Consider the following 21311-nt stretch of genomic DNA (forward strand, 5'->3'; position numbering starts at 1 on the left):
TAATTAAGTTTCTTCAAAACGCAACCTAAACATGGTGTTGTTGTTTGTGGTGTTGTTGTTTGTGGTGTTCTTGTTTGTGGTGTTCTTGTTCGTGGTGTTCTTGTACATTTCACATATGATTGAAGGGTAGCTTCAGTTTTAAAACCCACACAACCACAGTGCATCTTGTTGCCGTTTCAGCTTTAAGAGCCTGGAGAATTTGAGAGTCTCACAGAAAACAAACAAAAGATCTTTCAACTTTTGCACCACTCCAAACTTCTCATTCAAATCAAGCCTGATCATAGAAGCACTTTTTAATTCCATGACAACAAAGGCCCTCAATACTTTATTACACAACCAGGTTGTAAGTAACAGTTGGGCCCTGAAGGACAACACTGGTTCTCCAGACTGCACATTCACATAGAAAATGCTAAACATAAGCAAAGCTCTTGTGCAGAGGCCGGTCAGCAGTTATGCAACAAGGCTGTGGCTGCTACAGTGAACTAACCATTTCACCCTCTTTTTTTCTTTATCACCACAATTCTCTCATCTTGGATCAGACTGGCGACGTTGTGTAACTGGCAAGTCTAAACACTCAGTGATGTGATGTCTATGATAAAGTGAGTCAAAACACCGAGCCAGTCTGAGACGCTTACGTCATGGACCCTTTTCTGCAAAATCCAACAGAATGTATTGAAAATGAAAATGAGGGCAGCCAGTGGCCACTGTTTCCCTCATCTGACAAAACAGAACTGTCTTTAATGAATCAGCTTAACTTGGTATAATATTTATCAACTTTATGAATAATAATCTGCCACATATGGACTCAAACCATTAATGCAAGCTCACCTTTGTTTTGACAGCTTATGAAAATCCAGTAACTTGAGTTTTCAGGAAATAAAGGAATGCATGAAACACCAGGGACGCACAGACAGACAGAGGACAGAGAACCGTGGGGAATGCGGCACTGCAAATCTACCATCCATTTTCCACTTAGTGACTTCATAGATGCAGCTATTTTGTATGTATTTACCACTTTTACAGTTAATTATTTTCATTTAAAACATACAAGTGTACTGCAGACCAGACACTGAATACAGACTGCAGAAACAGACCATTAAATGCCCACTAAAGAAACTTTGTGTGCCATTTGTGATTATTAATATTGGCTGTATGCATGTATGTATACAGCCAATATGTATGTATTATTAAACCATTTTATTTTACTGGACGGAAAAAAGAGAAAACTAGCCAAACATACATTTTTAAAAAAAAACATTGGCATCATATATGGGCCATTGGCTTCCTCTGATCCACTGTAAGTATGCAGTGTGTCTGGAAATACGAGCGCTAACTGAGATTTAAGGGCCAGTGTGAGTGTGTGATGAACCTCGCTGATAAAAGCACTGTGCTCTACGAAGCACAGGACAGCGCAAATGTCCTTGAGGTCCTGTGAAATCTATGAGAACTGGAGAAATGGGGCTCAACAATCCAACTCCAGTTTCATGTTCTTCCTCAGAGCCACTCGTTAAGACGAAATCCACGAGTGATTCACTCTTTATACCAGTGTTTTCCTGCCTTGACAATCAGCTTCACATGAAGAAACTCAGAGAAGTTAAAGACTGGCTCGTTAGTATGCTGAGCAACAGCGGCCACTGTATTGTGTCAGAGTAGGCAGAGAGCAGGGCTCACAGCAGCTACACTGGCATACCAATGCCAGTGTAGCTGAAACACCCAGCTGCCTACTGTCCACTGACTGAGTCAATGGTGAGCTCTGTTTTTCAGCCCTGGTGCTCTGGAACAGTGGGAGCAGGCTCAGCACAACAAGCTTCCACTGTAAACATCAGTTTCACCCAACGACAACCATACAATACGCCAACAAAAAGAAAACTCAACCACAAACACTGTGTCATGTGCAAAGCACCACTACTGTTCACTCCAACAATGGTCTTACATACTGTACAAAAACACAGGGCTGAAAAAAGACATTTCATACACACACACACACAGCTCCACTTTTATCTGTCCCCTGTGCGCCGTAAATAGCCCGACAGTTTGAGTTTTAAAAACAGGAAAAGGGACGGTCTTGGCGATAGGTTATTCTTGAGAATGGCGCCCTAAAAATAAAGCGCATGCTGTTCACTTCACCATGATACACACACTCGGACCATTTGACTGATCAGTACCAAAAAATCCAGTACAATCTAATTTCTCATTTTAGTACGTTAGAAATTGCTGTGATGTTAACATGAAGAGTATTCATAACACTCAGCAGAGTAGGACGGAATAAACACTGACAACAGGAGGTCCTAACAGGATCTCTATCCACGGTCATAGGATGTGGTAGTATAACCTTACGAGCTCCATTTGCTGGATAGTAAGGGGGTGTTTGAAGTTCCTAAACTCTTCTTGTAATGCATGTTTTCCAAAAAAAGCTAAATATACAAAAACATAAATCACAATAAGTGAAAAGGTGGTTTTCACTTATTTGTAATTGACCTGACAAAATACCAGAGTGTGTCTGTGACAAACATTTCAGCTCGTTTTTCCAGGATATGTCAACTTGCCTGAAACAGGATCATGTTTGCATTTCACATTCGTTTGCTCCCTGATTCACCTGTCACGCAGAGCATGTCTTCTGCAGGGCATGACTCAAAACACACAGCTGAAAGCAACTTGCATAACAAACACAAACCTCATTAATATCTAGGTCATATTCTGCTAATTGTAAAAATGTTCATTCTCATCTTACCTACTGTTACAGAGTGAAATATGGCACTGATGAACTGGGAGCTAACATTACTCGTGTGCTAGAAAATAAACATGTGAGTAAAGTGTATGTGTGACACCAGCAATGCTCTAAGAACCAAAACAATCTAAGATTTAAACTACGTTAGCTGGTCGCTCTCAATATGCCGCCATCTAACGACAATGCAACATCCAACAATCATGTGTGCATGAAACCACCACCTTTTTAAGTTTATCTTTGGCTTTCAACAACCACAACAACCATGGTTGCAGAGCTTCACTTGAATAAATATGCTTAAATTGGCTTAAACTCTTTGCTGGAATACTAAAAAAAAAGTGACTGACTCTGAAAAGACAGGGAAAACGTCATCTTCTGCTCAGCGCGGTGATGTGAATATGTTTCGACACAGCTAGAAGGTCAAGACGCGTCCGTAAGTACGCACGAGAAAATATGACAACAATACATGGTTCCTTAAACCCTTCCCTCCATTTTCCCTCTGGACAACAGGAAGTGTGGATAAGGGCACAGGTATGGGGGGAAAAAAGGATGCGTTCAGCTCAGGAATTGAAATTGAGGAAATCCACAAACTCCAGAGGGAGACATAATAAACTCGAGGAAGACAAAAGGCGACTGCGATGAAAGCATGTGTGCGTAGTGTGTTGTACTGGCGGGCCGCCCAGACATGATCCTTTTTGAATTTCTGGCACCTAAAACAGACATCTATAGCTGCAAGCAGGGTCAAAACAAAAAGAGGAAAAGGGAATGTCTGGCACGTACCAAGTCTTTTTTTATTTTCTTTATTATAAATCACAGTTTGTGTGTGTGTCACACATCAAAAGCCATCACTATTTAACCTTGAGTATCATTCATAATTGTTTCCAGCCCATTTCTGGCAGAAAAGCTAAATGTTCTACAGTTCTAGCTTTTAAATGTGTGGAGGTTATGGAGGTGTACTTACAAACATGAAGTGGTTTTTATAGTCAAAAACGTCCTCGTCACTACAAGCGAGCCGATGTAAATGTCTCATCACTGACGCTCTCGTCAGCCGTGCTGTTTCAGACCAAAACCACACCAGCAGAACACGGACTGTTCTGAACACGGACTGTCAGTTACCTGGAAGTGACGTCACTTCCAGGTAACTGAAATTGCAATCTGTAAATGTTAGAAACACTACATTACATGTCACTTAGCAGACGCTTTTATCCATTATTAAATTAACAGCTGTACGGTAATGTAAGGTTGAATTTGGGGGTGGAGTGGCTCAGTGGTCAAGACCAGTACCCTGTGTGCAAAAGACTTCAGGGTCGCAAGTTCAACTCCACCCCTGGCTGGTTGTACTCAATTCCAAATCGACTTACAAGTCCGGCAAAAGACTACCGGTCTGAAGTCTTTTGCATACAGGGTACCGGTCTTGACCACTGAGCCACTCCACCCCCCAATTCAACCTTACATTACCGTACAGCTGTTAATTTAATAATGGTATCTCTCCGTTATGGTGGTTTCTTAGCAGAGTATAATAGAGAAAGAATGAGTTACCAATTTGAGTTTTTTTTTTTTTTTTTTTAAATAATCAAATCAAGTTCTCAGATTTCTGGTTTCTTGACTCTTGACAACATGGTTGGTGGTGGATAAAACAATGATTGTAATTTTTCGGACATGTTGTGGCCTAATAAGTACTTCATTAATTGAGAAAAGAATACAAAAATTTATAAAATATAAAAATGATTGTATGTAATACTTTAATCTAAACATAAATGTCACTTACGTTTAAATTTAAAATACTTTGGTTTCACATCATTAAAATGTAATAAATGTGGTTTGTGGACAAAACACATGACATTTGAGAACATCTAATTTCAAGGTTTGGGAAACAGTCATCAACGTTTTATCGACCAAACAACTGATTAATAAATCAAGAAAATATTAGGATTATGAACTTGGTGCAATTATGGCATAAAATAAAATGACAGTGACAATTTAATAATTGCAGGCCTAGATACAGTCTTCCTCCCCTGCTGAGGGACGTTTTTTAGGTTAATGGATCAATGTCGAAGTGGGGCACCTCAATTTAATTTGCTGACATCAGAAGTGGAACAGGAGAGCACAGATTCCGTGTGACTGCACTTCCTTCACAGTGGACAGGAGGGACAGCCGTTCTCCTCCCTTCTTGTGAGGACGGCACGCATTTTGTGTTGCGAGTGTAAATAACCAACAAGATCTGAAAAACCCTACGACACCCGTGTGTTTACAATACGGCTTTCCCGTGTACACTTCCACTGCCTTCTTCGTGAGTATTTGCACATGACTCACCAACCGCATGTTTACCCATCAAACAGCAAAAGTCCCAACACCTCACAGGTTATATACAGTACATACATTCATGCATACAGCCACAGGGCTCATGGCGTCACACGGCCTCCGCTCTGATCAGCCTCTCTAAAACCAGACAGACAGATGTACCTGCAAATGACCGATCCGGGGGGGGCAGAGTTTGGCGGGGTACAAACTGGACAGGTCGCCAGTGCTTTGCAGAGCTATTACACAAACATTTCTACACAAAAAACAACAGAGAACAGGTTGGAGGTCGCACTAGATACAGTAGAAGTAGGGATGGCCACGAGAATTTGACTTTTGTTTTGTATTTGATTATTCAGATGATCATGACAATGCAAAAATATATTAAAAATGTACAAAACAAATGTTTTTTTCAATGATTGCATTCATACAAGTAAATACTTCTACTGCAATGACTGCATGTGAAAGTGATTGAATTTACAAGGTTTCTTGAATGCATCTCCTTAGTGGCTCCCCGCGAACCCTGCATTTATTTCACTAGCTCATGCGCTGGAGTTTAGAATATTTAAATATCAGCAGCAAATAATACCAAAATCAAATTTTGTATTTGACTGGGGACGACCATTCCTGATCAAACGATGACCCAGTTCTGTTGGTTCTGTTGAGTGACAATTGGGCTGAGTAACACTGACAGCCACAACACAACACAGCCCATGCTCAAGTCCAAGTGAATTGGGATTGTGAGCCTGAGGATTGCTGGTTGAAATCCCAGGACAGGCCAAGGGCTGGGGTGCCCCAGAGCAAGGTACCCAACACAGATAAGTGCTGCCCAGCGCTCATGTGTTCACTACTGTAATAAAGTGAATAAAAACTCACTATGACACATTGATGTGGGTGGAGTGGCTCAGTGGTTAAGACCGATGCCTTGTGTACAAAAGACTCGCAAGTTCAACTCCACCCCTGGTAGGTTGTACTCAATTCCCTTGTAAGTCATTTTGAATAAGAGCGTCTGCTAAATGACATGTAATGTAACATGTAATGTAAGCAACTCTGAAAAGATACTAAATCCAGCCAGACATGTACCGAAAAAGGCAAGGCCTTACAACAAGTCATACAAAGACTAAGTGCTTATACTGTACATTCAGCAGTTGCACTGGATTGTATGGAATGGAAGGAAAAGGAAAAAGCCCAAGGCAAAGCTGTTGTAACATAGCAACAGCTCTGATACAGCTGTTCACAAGAAACAGAGGGAGGAGACACTTTGTAAGACATGAAGCAACTTGATCTTCAGATGTTCAGAAAAAGCCTTCACACGAACTTCAGCTGAACAGCCAAGGGCAAAATACCACAATCTCTCTTCTTACTTCCTTCATTACATGGGACTATTTTCCCATCGTTGTCACACAATAGAGGGGAATGAAGTTGTTATTTTTTACATGCTAACTGGGTATGTTTCGTCAGAGATATTCATTTGCTTAACAACTCAATCCTGAAAGTGAGAGGAGAGTCGCTCTCTGTTTGCATTAATGTGAAAATCCTTTCAGTCATCTGGGAGCCACACTGACCACAACACACTTCTAACTTCCTCACTGGAGCTTCTGTCAGTGGTTGTGTAACAGAGGCGACAGCTGTGCAGAGGTCACCCCTTTGCCGTCTTCATCAGCTGGCTTTTCCCGCTGGCTCGCAAAACGTGGACATTTTAGTTCGGGAGCACTTTAGGGATTCGGCTTCGACACACACGTAGGAGCCTATTTGGCTGCATTATCTAAACGAGCGGTCGCGGTTATACATTAGCAGAGCTGCAGGAAATGGACAAAAAAGTCATACTGCAATAGCAACATGATTCATAATTGGTATGACATCATATTTACATTTTAACTCTGGTTTTCACAAAATAAATATATCCAAATCCTGAGGACTTTATACATTTTAAGAGTTATAACACGACATGAACTCTTCATAATACTGTTTCGTCACACATTTAATCTCATTCAAGCAATTGCAGTGTGTTTTTCATTTGGATATAGCACTTAATCACATCACTGTGATTTAGGATTATTTTGCAATTAAATGTGCAAACCTTTACACACACAGAGATTATTTTTTATAAATCGATTTATCTGTCAAATATTTCTCATTCATTTATTAGTAATTTGGTCGATTAAAATGAAAGCTGTTGATCAATGTTCTCAAACGTTTTGTTCAGTTTGAATGATTTCTTTGTTTCACGGAGCAAAGAAACCAGGAAATATTCACATTTAAGAAACATGTTATTATCAAAAATAGCTGCAGATCCTTTTTTATTTGATTGATTGATGATTTGCTGACATTTGACATCACCTCTTGTTTGCAAAGACGGGAACAAACAAAGACACCATCGGATCTTAATTAGAGCCAAATAATTCGAGATTCACCACAGGACGTCACTGAACACCAGGAGGACAGAAAAGTTCATGATTCAGACACGCAAACCCTCTTCTCTTCTGAAAATAACGGACCTGGTGCAGAAAAGAACTCGCTGGCATCTGCTAACATAATTTGACGTGGAAGGGTTTCGGTGTCCAGCTCATGCAGAGGAAAATTCCTCCCGGTTTTCATTTTTGAGAGCAGAGCTATGAACTGGAAACTAGGTCAGTGAAAAATGTGGGGGTTTTATTCTTCCGGCTCAAACACAGGGATCATATAACAGCCAAAATAAAGCACTATTTGTCCCATTAAACATGTTTTAAGTTTCCATTAGACAGGCTACACTGGTTTATCGTGTTAGTGGTGCCTTTGAGTCCCTGTTTACATCTTTATCTTTAAGAAGGGTGGGGGATTTCTGCAGCACAAACCAAGAAAATAAGGATTCACTTGAATTTAGAGGGTTTTCACTCTCACCTGTTAAATCATCAAGTACACGGTTCTCTGATCATGGGACTAGGAAACCACTCATGTGAGCTAAAGAAGGGACAATCTATTATTAGGGAAAGATCCTGTATTGGATAAGACAACTCCAGTCTCCCAAATTCCCCACAGCGAGGTCAACCAGTTCAGCAGCTTTACACGGTTACGGCGCATGGATGCTGTTGACACAGCCTCCTGTACATGAACAAACATAGTACTATTCTGTTTGCAAAGGAAGTAAGACAACATTTATTTCCTGCACTCAAGTGTAGAAGATGTTTTTCTCTATGAAGCTACTTATTTTTACCAGTGTTTACCAAGACTAAGGCTGCATTTCCACTAATGGCACTTTTCTGTCCTCGGCTCGACTTGGTTTGTTATCAGTCCCGTCGTTTTCCCACTACTTCATAGTACCTCCTCAACGTGGGCGGGGTTATCATAGCACGGTTGCGTGAATCTGCTGTGACGTTGTTTTATACGCGACGCAAACACACCAGATCCTCAGGACCTGCACCTTGACGACGGCCCGTAGTGAATTTTCGCACAGCAGCCATGTATGAATCAGTGTTGTTTTTGTCAACGATGACAAAATGATTTTGTCGACGCCCCTTTTTTCATGACGATAACGAGGCAAACGTGGATCTTTGATGACAAAAACATGAAGAGACGTGTGTGAGTTTTCGTTGACGAGACGTGTGTGTTCGGTCAGAAGTTCAGGATGCATGACATTTCTGCTTATTGTGCGTCTAATCTGTCAATTAAAACCTAAAAGTTCCGTGGTCTGTGTTTCAAGTGGGTTGTGATATTGCCGCTGACCCCTGGCTCCTGATTTACGTGAGTCACTCCCCATCCTGGCGACACGGCGTAGTCGGGGTGCACTGAGGAGAGGACAGTCTGCTCTGATTGACAGTCGCGCCGGGGGCAGAGGGAAATGTATGTATAGAAATTACTAAAATTTAACTAAAACTAATAAGTATTTTAGTCCAAAAGACTAAGACTTAATCTAAAATGGCGGCCAAAAACAACACTGGTATGAATGCTGTATCTCTCTTGCCGGCAGGTTTGATTCTTGTGTCAGACATCGCGCTCATGACTCTTCCAGTGACGACACTCTCTGACCAATCAGTGGCCGGCAGCCTATTGGTGTCACATTTCAGCATCGGCTCAGCTCGCTTTGAACCTCGTCAGAGCAGAAGCACCATGTAGCAGGAACTAGCAAATCCGAGTTGTGCTATAATGTATAATGGAAAAGCATATATATAAGCACAAAGCAGAAAAACACAGGTCTCTCCACAACAAGCCAGTCCACCATCACAATGACTCCCAAAATATGTGCAAAACATTCAAGTCTGTCCTCCATAACTGAGCTAAGGTGTAAACTGGATGTGGGCGAGGAAAGAGAACAATCTCCTGATTGAAAGGACACAACAATAGAGCACTGGGTCTCTCTCTGCATACCACACCACCCACTCATCTCACTGTTACAGTGCATTGTAATGGCAGAACCGCCTGGAACGACCGACTCGGTGAGAGGAGGGGAAACAATCTGTGAAAGTGTCGGGACTTTATATCAATGTCAAGCCCTAAAGGCTGTGTGGTATAATGAATGAATGAATAAGTGTGTGTGTGTGTGTGTTAGCGATCAAAAAGGAAGAAGAAATGCTGGATACGACATGTGCTGCTCACTGAGACGTGACTCTGCCAAAATAAGCTTCAACTTGGTTTTTAAAAAGGAAAAAAGTGCTGAGACAACGATGAGCGAGATTTCCCTGAAGTTCCCCGTTGAGCAACACAGGGAACAGGAAACCGCAGCGTTAATCGACATCCTGCTGACAGTGAAGCGATGAGCTGGCAGAGCACGATCTCTGCAGGCTGCCTCTGCCGCAACGACGGCGAGATTCAGCGACTTTATCAGCTGCCATGAGCCTCCGAGCGAACGGCTACAGTAAACACAGCTGACGCTTCCCGGTCACGTGAGGTCCTGCAGCTGACAGCTGCAGAGAGAGAGGGACAGATCATGTTCTAATGACTGCTGCATCTGAGCAGGGGTGTATGTGGGGACGTGTGAATCACAAGAGAGAGGAAGAATGAATCCACTGTGTCGTATCAGAACTGGGACCAGGCCGGCTGCACCTCGATAAACACAGTATTTCACATAAGATTCAAAGGTCAACAGATATGGATTTTCTTTTAGATTATTTCCTTTTTTTAAAACTTTATAATGCCGTTAAATGAAATAAAGTATTTTCAATTAAAAGAAATATGTATAAAAATAAAGAAACATCAACTTTCTGAGAACAAAAATGCATCATTTGTGGGCTGATTAATAGATAATACTGGTTACTTTCTAAATTAACTTTGTACTTGTTTGGTCCAAAAAATGTCAATCAGTGTTTCCCAGACCTCAAAATGATGAGGTTTGCTGAACCAAAATGACAGCACAGCAAAGACTGAGCCACGTTCACATTTGCGTCATGAAGCCACCACACAGATCAAAGCTGAAATACGCTGTGTGACAGAGCCGAGCGGGGGGGAGGGGCCGGCATCTCGACCTTGCAGCAGCCAAAGAGGGTGAATGAGCGTCCAGGCGATGAGTGAATGAAAGCAGCCACAGCGTTTCTCACAGGCCGTGCTGCAGTCACTGAACAGTCCTGGATTTTAAGCTCCTCTCCCAAAGAACGGCATTAACTCTTTATTATTATTTTATTTTTTACTGCAGACGCCGGCATCGAGCGCAGCAGTGAATGAGAACCTGCAGACGCAGCTCTGACAGGATCATTCAGAAGATTCTATGAATGAGAACGCTGAGGAACGCGTCGACAGCTAAATGGAGCTGCTGGACGAATCAATAGCATTTCTTTAGAGGGAATTACGACCGAGGAGCTGTGGCTGAATAAAGAGGAAGTGACTTTCATACTAAATGTCTGGACTCTCTTGAGATCGACCACATGGAAACAAACCTGATGAAAATGAACCTAATGTCTTTAAAAGTGAATATTTCCTGCAGGGCTGGGGAACAATTCACTCACAGTAGATGTGCGTGTACATATATGTATGTATGTATGTATGTATGTATGTATGTATATATATATATCAGGGGTCGCGTTAACCGAATATTTTCCGTCATTGACCGTTTTTTTAAAACGGTGACCGAAAAATCTGAGAGCCATCCGTCATTTTGACAGATTGCAACTCACACCCCTGACCACTTGGTGGTGAAGAGCATATTACAGTAAGTTGAAAGTAGAAAAGAAGAAAAATGTCACGGCAGCTGAGTGTCAGAAGTTTCTTTAAAAGCCCAAAAACTATGTTGATAAAAGAGGTGAAAAAAGAGGGATAGATGCAGATGAAGGACAAACTCAGCCCTTGGCCTCAGCGGCAGTAAGGAGGTTAGGCGAGTTCAGTGGGAGCGGGAGTTCTCCTGGCTGAGGAGGGCGGATAGAAAAATGTTGTGCGACAAAATAAAGATTCCCATCGGAGAATCTGAGCATCATTTCTGACCTGGACACCGTACTCAATGCATCTCGCTATCCTTGTAGTGCTGACAGCGTGTTAAAGAGCTATGGACAGGAGGCTTTGGAGCGCGTCTGTGACCGGTGCAGCTGATCCACTGGTGCAGAAGGAGCGCATGTTGCGGGATTTCCTACCACGCGCAACTACGCGCAAGCAGGCACGCCATTTAAGTCCATGTGGACCAGGAGGAAGGTGTGAGACTGTGCGTTTAGGCCACAGGTGAACTGTTCATATTCCACTGCAATATGAACAATGCAACTGAATATGTCATTATTATCATTTAAAGTGACCGGTAAAAATTGATTATGACGGGATTTTTATGACCCTGTCAGTCAAAATGACAGACAACGAAAAAGGCTAGCGCAACCTCTGATATATATATATATATATATACACACACACATACACACATATATACATACAGCTGCACACACACGCCAATTTTTGTGATTAGAATTTGGAGCAGAGGTTTCTGAGGTCAACATGTGCCATTTGTAATAACTGGCCAATAAAAAAATAATAACCAGCCTATGATAGTGATCAAAAGTGACAAATATTGCAAACAGGTTTGGTAAACACTGATCAACATTTACAGACATTTGTCCATTAATCTAGAAAATAATCGACAGATGAATTGATTATGAAAATAGCCCTAAATACATGACACATGTCATCAAAAAATCTAAATAAAAAACTTAAATTTACAAAAAATGGGGTGGAAAAAATGCTGTTTCAGTGACTTAAATGGGCCGATGCTTACCCCGTCTACCTCTAACCAAAAGGTTAATAGATCCGAGTCAAATGAAAGCCAGGACTCACAGACAGATTACAACAACAGACTAAAGCCGCAAAGACCTGGTCATAAGTGGGTCAGGACACGGGGGGTCAGGACACGGGGGGACAGGATGTCGTTGGGACTGAGCATGAGCCAGGTTTAGAAACACTAGCTCTGCAGCAAATGGGCACAAACACACACATGCCCAGAGAAAGATGTGTGAGTGATGACCCACATGAAGACAGACAACACAATTACCAGAATTCAGGATCGTGGATCTGATCCTGGAGTGATCAGATCACACACTGACAGTGCTCAACTCTCACCTGAATGCATCTTCTGATCCAATCACTCAAACCACATCCACATAATTTAATCCTCAGTAATTCTCCCTTTTTCTTCACTCTCTCCATCACTCGCGTGACAAAATGTTATCTTTTGGAGCAGCTGCCTTTTTGTATTGTTATCTCAAAAAGGTAAGATGGACATTGATATGTTATCTGAGTGCAGCACACATAGTTTGAATGAAATGTTCTGTTGTGCCTGACGGGGCTCAGATTACTTGTGACACAATGCAGTTCATCGGGGTCCAGTATGAAAAAGGCGTGTTGACGTCTAAAATGTGGCTCGACAAAGAGGACGCATTATCGGGAGAAAAAGAAAACATGATTAAAAAGATTATACCGGGTAGTCATTTCAGGACACAAGAGCAAACATGAGCGTCCTCATTTCTTTGTCACGTAAACAAATGAGTGCACCTTTATTTTTACAAACCTGGATTCATCTGATGAAGCAGAGGACACGATATGCAAGGGATGGGCACGGGCGTTCGATTATTCAATTTAATTTAAAAAATAAATAAATATCAAATTGATGCCAGATAGGTGGTAAATAGACACTTAGACTCCTGGTGTTGTTCATCTGTGGGTGTCGTCGGCCACTCTGCTACTGCAGTCATCTTTTCACCTCATATTCTTCAAAGAAACCTCTGTACTGCACAACTTTGATTTGACTTAAGTGTGTTTGTGTGTGTGTTTGGGATGAAAGTCGCTCAGATTAACTTTAACTTTTGACTGTAGTTCTCAATAATCCAGAATCAAAGTCATTTTGAGACACCAAAGGGAGCAGGAAAGACTCATCATCAGGTTCAGTAACGAGCCTTTAGTAAAAACTTGTGTGTACATATTCACTCTTTGCTGTGTCCACACACAAAAGAGTGAGTTTTCATTATTACAGGCTTTAGTTGCATTCCTGATCATCTGGTTTACTCTTGAAACTCAGTCCATTTTGTTGCCTTGCCAACATTTATTATGTGAATTACATGGATTTGCTTGCGTTGCCGCCACAGACAAAGAAGGATTTGGCCACGGGGGGGGGGGGAAGAAATCCCCTGATAGTGGCATTAACACAAGCATGGCACGTCCTGTTCCTTCCTCTTTAAAATCTCTACAGGGCCAGGACCAAAGCACTTCGTCCTCATGGATTAGCTACAGGCCGTTTGTACGTCTCCATGGTGCGGGCTGGGATTTGACTCACTCAAAAGCAGTCATGCTAATAAGGTCATCAATAACAGGCATCTTCAAGTGAGCAGTTATTTTTATTTCCAGGGTCAGACCTGGGGTTTTTAGAACTGGACCTGTGCCAGATGCACCCGTCCCCTCAGGCCTGGAACAACAGCGAGCGACGTATTGTGTTTTTCTGTAGACATTCCTCAATGGACTCCCTGAGGGTAGACCCGAGCGGCTGAAACAACAGCATCAAACACCACTTCCTGTTATTGATATGGTACAGTTCTGTCAAGGGGCCGCTGTGGCCAGAGCTGGTGTTATAGCTGTGCTTCCTCACTTAAGTGAAGAAACACACACACACACACACACACACACACACACACACACACACACACACACACAATAACAGGCCAACTCTGGAGTGATACGGACGCTTCCGAGTCAAAGCCAATCGTGTTTATATCATGATTTTAAACGGCTTAATTGTTGATATACAGTAGGGATGATCATCAGTTACTGTGACTATATTAAAAAGATACAAAACAAATGTTTTATGAATGATTACATTTATAAAAACAAATCTTTCTACTCTATTCCACGACCCAATCTGTGGTGCATCTATTGCTACAAGGTGGCAGCGGCAGCAAGGATTTAGTGAGTGGACTTTATGCATTTTTGTAAAAGTCAGTGAGAATACCAGAGGTCATTGAATGCATCTCGTAAGCTACTCTCGTGCACTGTAGCTTAGTTGACAAATAGAGATTAAAATAAGGAGCATTTTGTGTGTGTGTGTGTGTGTGTGATCTGTGAGCACAACATTTTGTTTCCATGTATGCTAAATTGCTAAATGTGACAATAAGCTGATTCTGATTCTACATCTTGGATGGCAAAGCAACAAACACTTCTGTGGACTCACACGAGCGAGGCAGCAGAAGGATGCGAATACTGGAATATCTTCAAAAGAAAGAAAAGTGTGCATCACGTAATATTTGTGTAGCATTTCTTAATTTCATTTTCAAGTCTGATCCTGTTCCTTATTAAAGTTGCAATCCAACAGCACTTCAAAAAACCCACAAACCCAAATCAAAAACAAGTACCAAGGCAACACCCAAAAACAAACAATGCTCTTTCATTATTAACATTTGGCTTTCAGTTTTAATTTTAGATTGAAGCAGCAGGAGGAAAAACCCAGCAACGTTAAAATCGAACCCGTGTTACATTGGTATGAGCAGGTACGGCGTAAAACCTGCGAATTGTACATGAACTGCCAATTCACACGAACACTGTCAAATGCCAAAAAGCTGTCAACGTGAAGAAGAAAGTACAATAAGTGCAAAAACCACTGCAGAAGAAAAACAGCTGAAGGGAGAAGATCAAGACCAATCCCTGTGCAGAAGTACATGCTGGAGCCGAGGCCTTATCTCATCTCCACTACAGGAATGTGTGTAAAGGCTCGAACAGAGGTTTTTTACCCTTACACAAGTTAATGGGGTTTTCAAAAGAACTGAGAGGAACCAAACAGAGTCTGGTAGCGAGAGAACAGCACATTTCTATTCTCGAAGCAAAATGTCAACTATAATCCCCATCAAACAGAAGGAAGAAGCCATTCCTGGCACATATTTCAAATGCCTTCAACAGAGAAACTGGAGCGAGGTGGTGTAACTATTAATCTACGAAAAAAACTATTTTGATAATACATTTAGAGCAGGAAAAATTAATCGATTGTGAAAATAATCGTTAGTTGCAGCTTTAAAAATTTAAAATTTGACTGGTTTCTTTGCCCCAATATAACAAAGACATCATTACAACTGAATGATTTCGGTTTGTTGACAAAACAAGACATTGGAGAGTGACAGTTTTCAACATTTTCTTCCTTAATTATTCAAACCACTTGCATAATACCGACCCTGCATGCCCTCGCAGGTTCAGATTCCTGTTTGCACAACAAATCAATATGACGCCGCATCATTGCGATGCTTTTCCCCACAAATGCAGGGGATGCTGTTACACGACGACACTGCAGTGTGCAACAAAGCTGCTATAGATGGAAGTGAGAAGCGAGTGGTTTCACTGGTGTTGTGACGCACCATTAAGTCTCCTCTGCAGTGTCTGCAAAAAAATACCCACTGCAGAGAAAAGTCTCAAAAAGGGAAGCTTCAGGTATATTTTACACACTTGCCAACAGACTTGTATCTTAACCACCACACATCCACCTTACTTTGAAATGATCTTAGTCTACACCATAAATTTTCCAGAAATAATCCGTTCCAGTTTCACAGAAAGTCCATGAGGTGGCTGATCTGCAGCTTACAAATGATGCAAGCCAGATGCAAATCAGCGTTTCCCCTTTTAAGCGATATATCAGTTGTGTTTCTACCAACATCTCAGTCATTTATGATCCAAACAATGTCAAAGTCTCTGCTGCAAACACTGGTGCCCTCATTAAGTCACCTGCAGACGTTCCCTGCATTTTTAGACGTAGATCCAACTCCACCTCCCCCCCCCCCCCCCCCCCCCCACCCCTTGGGCTGCATGTGTGGACCCGGGGTGCGGGTTTGAGTGCTCTATATATATAGCCATCTGTTTGCCCAGAGCTCAACCCAGTCAACACTAAGGAGATTTATTCTGCCTGCATCCTCCTTCAAGCCAGTAAAGAAAGCTGATTTCCATTTAAAGAAAAACGGCGCCCGTCTATAAGATGGTGTATTTAAAACCACGCGACTTCCAGGTCATCAGGTGTCGTTTGAAGCAGGAAAGCACAGCAGAAAGTAGCAGCTCAGCGATAAAGCTTCTCTGCCTGGTCCAGTTATTACGATGACACTGCCAGTGTGCAACAGCAGACATTACTACTGACAAACTGCTGCTAAGGTCAAAACAAGCAAAGGGAGGGATGAAGAAAACGGCCATTTAAACAGCAAGTGTAAGGAAATGTACATGGAAATCTACAGTCTCAGCCATGTCTGACAGTGAATACAAACATGCAGTGAGGCAGCCACTTGCTTCAGGCCACGCAAGGTGAGATTTTTACATTACGCTCAAGTCTGTGACAGCGGCTGTGGCTCAACACCAGGGTGAGCCATGACGACATCTTTAACCTCACACGCTATTGATTACGTGCATCCTCCTTCGTGTTGGTGTGGAAAAGTGTTTTAACGTGCTGTGATGAAACACATTAGACTGTGGCATATGTCGCAGTGGTCTCGCCTTACGACAGCTCATCATTAGAGCTCTGGTAGCTGACATCACACAACGTTAAGAATCAAAACAATGTCATTTTGCTGTTCACGACACATAGCAGGCTGACGGGAGAAGAACACGTTACCAGATCACCAAAGATCCCGAGGACAGCAGAGGTGGATTACTGCTATGAAAACACACTCAGAGTGAGAATCTACAGGCCATGGACTCCACTCGTACAGTATCAGCTACAAAATGACGAAGTTGACACCCAGAGTTTACTGATGTTTAGACTGGACTGAAATGTGAACATGTACTGTATGTTAAGACACAGGATGACATTTATAAAACCGTTATTCTGTATTCTATGACAAAAGTTGGGGTCCCAATCGGTTGTAAATTAAACTAAGTTTCTCCTTAACTTCAGCATTCTTACAGACTCCAACGCTTATCGGCCTAAATAGCTTTTTTTGTGATGTGTAAGCATTCTCCAGGTAGAATAATGTCCACTCCAGCTGTTTTCATACTCGTGAAAAGCAGCTGTGGGTATTGTAAGGACCAGATAAGGATCAGATATGTTCAGTCAGTCAGATTCTGTGATATTTTGCTTGATCTCCGTGGATTCAAACGCGCACAAACTCTTACGGCTTGAAATCGGCACTTTTGCTCGTGATTTTTTAATCAAAAGGCTTTTCCTGCCAACATGGCGGAGCTCGACAGACTAGTGTTCACACTGCAAGCAACTTTTAAACATCTGCTTCAACTCTGTTTCTTTGCTGTAAAGAGTCTTTTCTTTTTTTACCATAATAATACTGACTGTGTTTGTTAGGAAAGACATAAAAACAGTCCACAGCTCTGCACTCTTGACATGCAAGGTGTGTAATTCAATGAGAGTGACCTCTGTGGCAGCCGCCCCCGAGCATTACATAACTCTGCATATACAGTATGATAAACACACACGCAGAGACGGAGGGAAATGGACCAGATACACAGGCAGACAGGATAGATATGGGTTTTAAGGCATAAACTCCTCCACAGACACTTTAAAAGTCATGACATTTGCTGTATGTCATGCATCCATGGAGACAGAGTCCTGACGGTGACTACAGGCTCAGACACTTACCGCCATCACCAGCTCAAAGGGATGCTTGTACACACGCACGGGTGACTGGTACTTCTGCACCATGATGGGAACTGCAGTAACACCGACAACCTGGAGAATAAAAAACATAGAAATTAATAAAAATCAATTGGAGACAGAGAGGAAAGGTTTCAGGTATTAGTGATACTGAGATATACGGCTGCTCCGTGCCAAATCTATGCCATTACAACAGCAGCAGGTTTACAGGGATTCCACTGTGTAATTAAATAAAGGGTGTGTTTTTTGGCTGACTTGACACTCGTGTGGCGCCAGGTGCTTCTCTGTGTGTGCCTGTGTGTTGGAAAGTGGCCCTGTGAACCAGAAAAGCTAGTACAGTGACTGTAGAGTTCTCTGACCCACAAATGAGGATCTCAGGTCAGTAAATGCAGCGTTCCCCTGCTTATCTGTCAAAGATGGACTATGACGTCTTCTCACTGCAGACTAGGGCTGAACTATTAAAAGGTTTTCAAATCAAAACTGCAACTTAAAAATAATGTAATTGGCAAAACACAAAGGCTGAAATTTCGGATTTAAGTATGGACAAGACACTGTTGAGATGGAGGGGGAAAAAATCGTTCCAAAATCGGCTAAATATATGACGTTAATATTGCGTGGTGATGCTCCATGACATTTTTTTAAATCTACTACAATTATACGACTCAAAATCAAGTAGCAAGACCTCTCAGCCCCACTGCAAACTATTATGGTGCACAACTCTATGAAGTCAAACTTGTGCGTGTGCAGCAGAAGCTCAAGGCGTCGCTATTTACAGTCATGTCACGCGATGATTGAAAAATGTAGGCGCCGCTCATGCTTTAGACTACAAACAGCACGTGTCGACACGAAATGTTCTTGTTGTTTGTAAATATTGTTTCCAACACTTGGTGTTGAACTTGGTGTTCTTTCAGCATGCTAATACATGTTTGTGACTGCTGCGGTGCTGTGACAGGAACATGGCTGCAAGGAGGGGTGTTAGCTCAAGTACCAGCACAGCATTACTTTGAGAGGGATCAGGGCAGGCAGACTAATAATAAGCACCAGTCTAGGGCAGACAGAACACAAACAGGCCACCACAGTATTCCTTCCTACACAACACGCATCTATGGGTCGCTACCACATAATTACCGCCATGCTTCAAGGTCTGTCAGCAACTTGAGAGGAGCGTTAAAAAGCAAGACACTTCATTACTTCGGGTTTCAATTTGGAGACTTCAGATGACACACGTTCAAGCACACGAGCACAGTCATGGACCAGTGACCGTATCAATTCACAGGTTTTCCAAGCAAAACAAACCCCTGTAGTTTCGGGCCGCAATGCTCCTTTCATTGTTAATCCATTACTTGACCAATTCTTAACTATTTTGATAAGTGATTTGATCAGTTTGAGAGTATTTATTTTAATAATTAAAATGAGTTATCCGCTGCTTAAATGTCAATCTTTTCTGTCTTCTTTGCTCCGTGTTACAAAGAAATCTTTAAAAACTGAATCATTTTTGTCTGTGGACAAACAAACGTTATCATTTCGAGGTCTGGGAACACAGATCAACATTTTCAACATTAATTGAGAAAATAGCGTGAATGAAATGCACCACGTCTCTGGAGTGTCCCCTCAAGTGAAAAGTCCCCACAAGTCGGATTTCCAACTCAGATTATGTCTCCACGTTTGTCCTGCATATGCCTCATCTACGTACATCAAGCAATGTAGGGCATGAAACAGTATGTGGCGCCATAACAAACAAGGGAGACATTAACCTAAATATACCTTAACTACTTTCTTACACTAAATTCAGGCACTTTCAATGACCCATGTCTATTGAGGGTGCTTTTCACAAAGCTTCAATGTTCAAGGTTTTCAAGGACCTATGGGAAACCTTCTAAACTGGAACGTGGTCAACATGGAAGTAACGTCACTCCCAGCTCTGACCTCCAACACTCCGATGTAAATGGAACGCACCATAAGGTCCAGTCAGCGATTTACTTTGAGCAAAAATCATTGCCACTTCTTTACAAAAGACACAAAAGCTTCAGCTACACAAAACCTTGAGTAATCAGTGAGCACGTCACTCACCACAGATGGGTTGACATCACAAGCTGCAGAACTATCACAGCGTTGCAACAAATGTCATAATGTGGATTTGCTACCGTGGTACAGCTGCGTGAGACTTTATTATCGTTACACTGGATTATGATTCAGAGGCCTGGCAGCAGTGTTGACGAGAATGTGTGCAGTTGGGAATGCTGAGTAATCACACAACTGCCTTTAATCCATGAGTGATCTGCCTGGACTGCCTTTCAACTGCACTCTGTTGTTATTTAAGGGTAATCAAACTGACATTAAAAAGTGTTTAAATACTCAACAAACTGTGCAATATGCAGTAACACAGCCAGAATTATGGCCAGATGAAGAGGACAAATTTGCCAAAATGGACAAAATTGTCCATAATGATGCATGAGGGTTAACACAAATCACATTGATGTTTAAATCATCCGGCTTTAATTTACAATGCTCTTAAATCATTAGAGGATAAAAATGTCCACTTTCAGAACATTACAGATGAATGTTTTTCTTCTGCTTTTCCCCCTGCAGTTTGACTATTTGTGGACATTTGTGTCCTTTAATGACTTAAGAGTGTGGTAAATACATGATTTCCAACATTTGTCCGGAGAGACTTTCTTACAAACAAACTGTGCCAGGTGCAGCAACATTCACAATTGTGGCCAGATCAAGAGGACACATTTACCCAAATGGACACAAATGAGGTTTAACACAAATCACGTAAAAAAGAAAAAAAGAGTAATATTTGCTCCGCCGACTTGTTAATGTTAGCATACACAACAGTTGTTAGCAGAGAGGCTAGCCTGCGAGCTAACGCTAAATTCAAATAAATGCTGTTAACTTTAACATTAAACAACACACACATATCACAAAACGGGGGCTTACCGGTGTGTCAAATCACTGAGGAACCGTGGACTCGTTCCGTCCTTTTCTTTTTTTAGTCGCCGTGTGTTCGGAGTGGAATATCCGAGAGAACTCTTGCCATTCCCCGCACTTCACTTCACTTCACTTCGCTTCGCCGGGGTCCCAGCGCTGAGCTGAGGCTAACAACAGTTAGCTGTGCGGCGCTCGCTGGCCATGTAGCCGGGGTTAGCAGATAACAGGCTAACCCACGAAGACAGCCCGAAACTGGGACGAGGAGAGGAAAAACGGTTGTTTCACGGCAGGACGGAACAACACACACAGCGGAGATCTGCGTCCCTCTGCTCTGCTGTCTGCTCTCTCTTCACCTCC

General features: G+C 42.1%; 1 protein-coding gene across 2 annotated transcripts in view; it reads right to left on the reverse strand.

Annotated features, from left to right (window-relative positions):
* The window catches only part of LOC131466637 (SEC14-like protein 1), a 34389-nt gene extending 13078 nt beyond the window's left edge, over nt 1-21311 (reverse strand). For both annotated transcript variants that reach the window (XM_058640029.1, XM_058640028.1), the window contains exons 1-2: nt 20964-21311; nt 18006-18095 (exon numbers count right to left, since the gene is read on the reverse strand). In XM_058640029.1, the coding sequence (XP_058496012.1) occupies nt 18006-18068 (63 nt within the window). In that variant the 5' untranslated portion in view covers nt 18069-18095; nt 20964-21311. The remainder of the gene's footprint in view (nt 1-18005; nt 18096-20963) is intronic.

Source organism: Solea solea, chromosome 10, assembly GCF_958295425.1.
Source record: "Solea solea chromosome 10, fSolSol10.1, whole genome shotgun sequence".
In the NCBI taxonomy this organism is placed as follows: domain Eukaryota; kingdom Metazoa; phylum Chordata; class Actinopteri; order Pleuronectiformes; family Soleidae; genus Solea; species Solea solea.